Source organism: Cebus imitator, unplaced genomic scaffold (assembly GCF_001604975.1).
Source record: "Cebus imitator isolate Cc_AM_T3 unplaced genomic scaffold, Cebus_imitator-1.0 Scaffold251, whole genome shotgun sequence".
In the NCBI taxonomy this organism is placed as follows: Eukaryota; Metazoa; Chordata; class Mammalia; order Primates; family Cebidae; genus Cebus; species Cebus imitator.
In genome coordinates, this window is record NW_016107566.1 from 2,276,163 (window position 1) to 2,283,867 (window position 7,705).

At 50.6% G+C, this 7,705-nt stretch overlaps 1 protein-coding gene across 1 annotated transcript in view; it reads right to left on the reverse strand.

The window, feature by feature from the left end:
• DCHS2 (dachsous cadherin-related 2) overlaps positions 1 to 3,898 on the reverse strand; it is a 275,941-nt gene extending 272,043 nt beyond the window's left edge. The window contains exon 1 of the mRNA XM_017498790.2: positions 1,426 to 3,898. Within this exon, the coding sequence (XP_017354279.2) occupies positions 1,426 to 3,459 (2,034 nt within the window). The 5' untranslated portion in view covers positions 3,460 to 3,898. The remainder of the gene's footprint in view (positions 1 to 1,425) is intronic.
• Positions 3,899 to 7,705: the final 3,807 nt, after the last annotated feature.

Sequence of the window (7,705 nt, forward strand, 5' to 3'; positions counted from 1 at the left end):
GCTCTTCAGGCTGGATTTCTTTACTCAAGTTATTTCAGAGTAAATAAATCAATCTTGGAAATTTGATTATCTCCCATCAAATAGGAAATTGGCCAGGCACAGTGGCTTATGCCTATAATCTCAGCACTTTGGGAGGCTGAGGTGGAGTTGAGCCCAGGAGTTTGAGACCAGCTTGGGCAGCACAGCAAGACCTCATCCCTACAAATTATTTAAAAATTAGCCAGCCATGTTGGCATGTGCCTGTGCTCACAGTTACTTGGGAGACTGAGGTGGGAGAATAACCTTACCCTGGGAGGTCCAGGCTTCAATGAGCCAGGATTGTGCCACTGTACTCCATCATGGTCCACAAAGCAAGACCCTCCCTCAAATAAAAAAATAAAAAAGAAACAAATAGGAAATTGAAAGCACAAAAAGGAATGGCCTGGAAAGGGGCAAAACATGCCATTCTGATAGCGACGGAGAGATCGGGAAAACTATAAAAGGCAACATGCCCAAATCAAAAAGCAGGGTACAGCGCCCCATTTTATAAAGATAATTGAGCCCCACTGCCCCTCAGAGCCCTGAAAGCATCAAGGAAGGCGCTCAGCTCACAACTGATACTAATAAAGATGACTTCAGTCTTCATCCAACCTTTGTAAGCTTTGAAGGAAGGTAGGAAAATGTGGAAGAAGCCTCTGGAAATGGTAACTCAAAACTGTCAGTGTTTAAAGACATACATTTTGGTCATTTGAAAACCTGACTTATGAGCTACCTTATTCCCTAGGTTGCCTCATACAGCTGCTTAAAAAATACGAGACATTGCTGGGCGTGATGGCTCATGCCTGTAATCCCAGAACTTTGGGAGGCCGAGGTGGGTGGATCACCTGAGGTAAGGGGTTCGAGACCAGCCTGGCAAACATAGTGAAATACCATCCCTACTTAAAAAATACAAAAATTAGCCAGGTGTGGTGCCAGGCAGGAGAATCGCTTGAGCCAGGGAGACAGAAGTTGCAGTGAGCCAAGATTGTGCCACTGCACTCCAGCCTGGATGACAGAGTGAGACCCTGTCTATATATATATATATATATATATATATATATGAGATATATGAGACATTGTCAATTGGAAGAGGTCTGATTTAGAGTGGGTGGTTCCTGAACCTGTTTAGGTACACACATCCAGCATGAAATAAATCAGCTTCCATAATATAAATCAAGATCTAAAAGTCAAGTTGAAAGGACATTAGAGATCATGCAGTCAAGACCCTGGCAAAAAAAGTTAGGTGACTAGAGGGCATACATTCATCTCACTGTAGAGAGGGAACTGCAGCCAGTGTCGTATTTGAGAGCCGGAATATTATCCACATCACAATTTCCTAGGCCTACTCACAACCCTCTACATCCCTTCCCAAGCCTTCAGGTTGGCCTACAGGCCTGATGCACTCACCTGTAGAAAGCAGTGTCCAACCGGAGCATGCTCTGCAAGGGTGGCATTGTACACCTGCCTCCAGAAGATGGGCTCGTTGTCATTCACATCATCCACGGTGATGTTCACCAAGCTGGTGGCAGAGAGCGAGGGCTCTCCGAGGTCCTGGGCCACCACTCTCAGCTCCACCGCCTCCTGGACCTCTCGGTCTAGAGTCCGGAGGGTGCTGATGGCACCGCTTTCGGGATCAATGGTGAAAGATGGTCCACACTCTGCGGTGGGCAAAGCCTCTGGATTGCAGGGAGCCGAGAGTTGGACTAGCGTGTAGCGCAGCCAGGCGTGATCAGTGCCTGCCTCGTCGGCGTCGGAGGCGCTGACCCACAGGACTACAGTGCCAGGGGCTGCGGCCTCGGACACTGAGGCCTTGTAATGCTGTTGGCTGAAGAGAGGTGGTTGGTCGTTGAGGTCGGCGACCCGGAGTAGCAGCGTCTCCTCGGTGCTCAGCGGCGGGGACCCCGCATCGGTGGCCACCAGTCGTAACTCGAACAGATCGCGGCTCTCTCTGTCCAGGGGCCCCTCGACGCAAAGGAAAAATACCCCTGGGGTGCCGCCGGGCCGCAACGCGAAGGCTCCCTCTCCGCCTTCCAAGGACAGAGAGATACTCGCGTCTCCAAGACCCACACCAAGCTCCCCCGCGGCCTCGTCTTCCTCCTCCCAGTCACCGTCCGCATCCGACACCGAGAAGCGAGCCACGTAGTCGCCGGGTCGGGCGCCTTCAGAGACGCGGGCAACGCCTTCCTCTGTGAGGAAGAGCACGTGAATGGCTGGCCGATTGTCATTCACGTCCAGCACTGCGATGGAGACGCGCACCGTGGCAACCTCAGGCTCGGCGCCTCCATCGCGGGCCTCCACCACCAGCTGGTGCCAGGCCTGTGCCTCGCGGTCCAGAGGTCTCCGCACTCGTACCACGCCGCTCAGCTCCTCCACGGCGAAGTAGGCCACGTCGCCCAGGGCCCCGCCGCCGCTCCCCGCCCCGGGCACTTGCCGGGCGCGGACGCTGTAGCGCACGAAGCCATTGGGCCCCAGGTCGCGGTCGGTGGCGCGCACCCGGCAGACCTCGGTGCCCGGCGGGGCGTCCTCGCGCACCGCGGCGCGGTACTCTTCCTGCTCAAAGACCGGCGGGTTGTCGTTCTCATCCAGCACGCGCAGCTCCACGCGCAGGCTGCCTGTGCGCCGCGGGCGGCCGCCGTCCCATGCGTCGATCTGCAGCCAGTGCGCCGCCGCCTCCTCTCGGTCCAGGCGCCGCAGCAGCACCAGGTCTAGTGGCTCCAGCGGCGACGAGGAGCCTGGCAAAAGCGGTGACGGTAGTGGCCCCGGAGCCCCGTAGCGCAACTCGAAGAACGGGCCTGCAGGGTCCTCGGGCAGATCGGACGGTAGCACCAGAGTGTATCCCTGAGTGCTGAACAGCCCGGCGTCGGGATCCTGGGCACCTGGCAGGCGGAAGGCGGTCCCCGGCGGGCTGAGCTCGGAGACATCGAGCTGCAGGGAGTCGAGGGGAAAGCGGGGCGAGTGGTCATTCACGTCGTTGACGCGGATCTCCACCTGCACCACGGCGCCCAGCAGCGTGGCAGCCACGAAGCTGTAGCGGTCCCGCCGCTCGCGGTCCAGGCGCCGCGCAGTGCGGATAATGCCGGTGTCCGGATGCACGTGGAAGTCGTCCAGCAGCGGGGAGTCATCCGAGTCCTCCGACAGAAAGAAGCCGCTCCCCTCCTGCTGCGCGGCAGGCAGCCCCGCGCGGATGTCACCGACCAGCGTGTCCGGGGGAAGCCCTTCATCCACGGAAAGGGTGAGGTTGAACAACTGGGCAGACGAGCCCGAGGCCGCCCACAGCCACATGTGTACCAAGAGCCCGAGCAGGGAGCGCTGAGACCTGGTGCCGCTGCTGCCTGGCCGTCCGTGGGGTGTCTCTCTCCTCCCTGGGAGCAGAAGGGGCTTCCCGACGGGAGCCCCTGGCTGCTGACGCCCTTCGCCCATCTTCCGCCCACAAGGGCTCATTTCTCCACCAGCTCCTGGGAATGCACTCCGGTAACTGCCAGCTTGTGGCAGGATCGCAGAAAAATCCAGGAGCCTCTTCAGTGTCTGAGCCAAAGAAGAAAAGACTTTGTTTGGCAAACAAACCGAGGGACCCAGGAGTTCCCGAGGTCACATCTGCAACTGGTGAAAGCGTCCTCTGTCTGCAGCTCACGCAGACAGGGAAGCTCTAGCTGCCTCTGTCGCGGCAGCCACCTCTTCAGCCCCTGGATTTCTTTAAAAGTGTCTCATCTCTTTTTCTCTCTCCTTTTATTCCTTTTACATCTGTTCCTTGTTCTACTCGGCTGGTTGTTTCCCCCTAGTAAAGTCAGGTGCATTATTTCTTTTGCCAGAAAGGAGGAGATTATTTGAAGGGCGCACTCACAAGGAGAGGATGGGGATCCGGCCGGAGGAGGGGGTGGAGAAGGGCGGGGAGGCCGGGAGTCAGGGCGCGGGGTGGAGTGAGGGAGGGAGCGAGGGAAGGAGGGCTGCGGTGGTGTCTGCTGCTCCGGGGGCGGGGCGGTCGCTCCCCGTGGCGTCTCCCCGCGCTGGGGACCGCGCGACTCCGGCTCCGGCCCAGCCTCCGCCGTCTCCCTTCCCCTCCTCACCGTGTGACGCGGCGCACGCGAGGGCAAACTCCAACCTGAGAGCCGCTGCTCTGCCGCAGGGCGGAAGAAGAGCAAATGCAAAAGCCCTGGGAGACTTGCACCGCGGGGCGGATGGGGGACGCGCAGGCGGGGCGTCTGCACGAGCCTGGCGTGCCCAGTAGTGATGGGTAACGGGAGCGGCCTCTCTGCGGCTTCGCCCTCCATCCCCTTGACCGTCCCTTAGCAGGCCTGACGCTTGCCTTGGGCTGAGCCGAGAAGGTGGGGGTTATCATCACTTTGGGGTGCCAAACTTGTGTTCTCCATTTGGCGAGAGGGACTCCCGTCCTCAGCGGAAGGACAGATGGAGTCAAAGGCCGTTGCACAGCTGGGGCCAGGATGGCTGCGAAGGGGAGAAGGCGGAACTTGGAAAAACCTTCCAGAAAACCCGAGAAATCTGTGGCACACATGGTGCAAACAACACTTTATTGTGCCGCGCTACTATTCAGCGACGTGTGAGCCTCTTGTCACTACCCTCTGCCACCAGGAATGAAGACAATATATCCGCCTTGAGAACCCTTTATCTAAATTCAGCGCCATCATAACACTTCCAGGGTGTTTGATGATGCTGATTTATGAGCAGAAAGCCCCGGTGGCCGACGCCCCCTCAACCCCTCAGCGCTCCACCACCGCCCCTAAGCAAGGAAGTTTGCAAGGGAGATCACTCTACGATTACCACTTTCAAAACTAGCTTCTGTCTGAGCCGAACGCAAATGCCAATAAATAGCCATAGTCGCAGATTTCCGTTCAATTATCCCTAATAATCGATAGAAACTGATAAATGTCCTCTTATGAAATATGCCTGAGAAAAGACTCTCTGGGCTCTTAAGAATGGCTGGCCATATTTAGCAAATGGTTTCTGCAATTTTGCATTTGGGCCAGAGGGAAGAATTAATTTCCTAGATACTGTTTCTCTCCTTTAGGGAGGACCAAAAGCCCTGCATAGTGGTTTCTTGCAGCAACAATAAAATGCCTTTTTAATGTGCAATGGAGTTATATATAATTGCTAATCCACAGCCACACTACCTCTGACCAAATAACAATAAAATAATTGACTTTGTAGCAGATATGTTGCCATAAATGGAGACATTATTAAAATAAATTCAGCTTTCATTCCCCAATGAACTCTCTTTAACCATTAAAGCGATTTGTTATGAGTCTTTAGAGTCTTATCTTCAATCACTGCATTCTCACCCTAACTAGTCCCTTCCCTCCGCTCTCGCCCCTCTGTAAGTCATTCATTTTTGTTTTTGCTGTTGTTATTGTTGCTGTCGTTGTTTTCTGAAGGGATCTCACTCTGTCACCCAGGCTGGAGTGCAGTGGCACAATCGCCACCCACTGCAACCTCTCTTGTCTCCTGGACTCAAGTGATTCTATCACCTCGGTTTCCAGAGTAGCTGGTACTATAGGTCCCCACCACTATACCTGGCAAATTTTTACTTTATTTTATTTATTTATTTTATTTATTTTTTGTAGAGATGAGTTCTCACTATATTGTCTAGACTGGTCTCAAACTCCTGAAGCCAACCGATCCTCCTGTCTAGGCCTCCCAAAGTACTGAGATTATAGGCCTGAGCCACCAAAACCAGCCTCTAAGTAATTCTTGAATGAGCATCTGGATTAATGTTTTTAAAGCTGTCTCAAATCATATTACTTCCTGCTTAGAACCTGAAATGATTCCATTGTACTTAGCTTATAATTCAGACTCCTTCAATCAAGCTTCTTTTAATAGTGCAGGTCCTATCCGTGTTTCTGATCTTGCCTCACACCATCACTCTGGAGTCAGCCATCTGCCTTCTTTCTGACCTTGTACCTTTGAATTGTTGGAATTTTTCATGCGTGGGAGTTCTTTTTTCTGCTTTGGAAAAATCTAACTCTTTCTCATTCAGGTCTCAAGTCCAATGCCCTCTGTTAAGAAAGATCTTCCCTGATATCCTACCTCAGATCTCCTAAATCCTATTATATCCTTTCAGTATATTTTATTCACAGCATGTATCAGCATCTGAAACCAGTTTGCTTTTTTTCGCTTGTTTATTAGATTATTACAACCTTAAAACCCTCATTCTGCTTTATCTCAGCACCTAGAACAGTACCTAGCATGTAGTGGGTCTCTATTTAATAATATGTGTTGGACAGATAGTTGGTTGAAACTTTGGGTAGGTGAATGGATTTTTCTGTTAAAGTAGAAGTTTGAAGCCATAACCAAGAATGAATTGGCCATGAGAATCTTCACTGTAATGAATTCTATCTTTGCAATCTTACTCATCTAAATCATTTCATAGGGCTTCTTGAACTTATTTTTCAGTTTCTTCAACTTACTTTGTAAACCATTGTATTAGTCTGTTCTCACATTGCTAAAAAGAGCCTGAGACTGGATAATTTATAAAGAAAAAAGGCTTAATTGGTTCATCATTCTGCAGGCTGTACAGGAACCATGATGGGATCAGCTTCTGGGGAGACGTCAGGAAACTTATAATCCTGGAAGAAAGTGAAGGGGAAGCAGGCAGGAGGAAGAAAATGAGCAGGGAGGTGCTATACACTTTTAAACGAACACATTTCATGAGAACTCACTCAGTATCATCAGGACAGCTTAGGGAGATGGTGCTAAACCATTCTTAAGAAACTGCCTTAGGAGCCAGTCACCTCCCACCAGGTCCCACCTCTAAGACTGAGGTTACCATTCAACATGAGATTTGGGCAGGGAAACAGATCCAAACCATATCAACCATGTTGTTAACAAACATTTACTTGAATCTAAAAATAAAGAAAAAGAAGCATCCTTTTCTGCATCTTTCACTGACACATTCTTTGTAAACAGTGGTTTAGTTTAGAAACAGTGGAAAGCAAATAGAAAATCAAGAACTTCAGGCTTCTATTTTCCCATTAGTTCTAAAGCTTTATATTTCAAGCGTGTGCAATTCAAGGTCTCCTGTCCATTGCACAATTACCCTTCATTGAAGGTCCTGAATGTCCTTAGTTATAGAATTAAGAATTCAATTTTCTGAAGTAAGAGAAATAAGAGCATTTCTCAGATATGTGAAAAATAATTTTAGATAATTCAGAAGCCAGTAGCCTGCAAGAAATAGGTCAAGGTCTGATCCTTGTAAGGGAAGCATCATGGCATAACCGGCCAGAGTTTTAGCTTTAAAGTTGGAAATCTCTTATTCTGCTCTATAATTGGAGGAAGGTTACTTAAATCTTAAGCCTTAGAGTTTCTTCCTTTCTAAATTGGGGATGACACAGCTAATTTACAGGGATCGCATGAGCCTTAAATGAGACAATATACGTGGATTGGCATATAGAATGCATTTGGTAAATAGTATTTTCTTGCCCTCTTTTGTTTGTGTGATGAAATGTTTTAGGAGTGAATTATTTTGGAATTCTCAGTAAATTAAACTCTGACTTCTTATTCCCCCGGAATGAGTGAAGAAGGAGGATATAAAATTCCCACTATCTGGCGGGATGCAGTGACTCATACCTATACTCCCAGCACTTTGGGAGACAAAGGCAGGAGGATTGCTTGAGCCCAGGAAGTCAAAATCAGCCTGGGCAATGTGGCAAGACACTATGTCTGCAAAAAAAAAAAA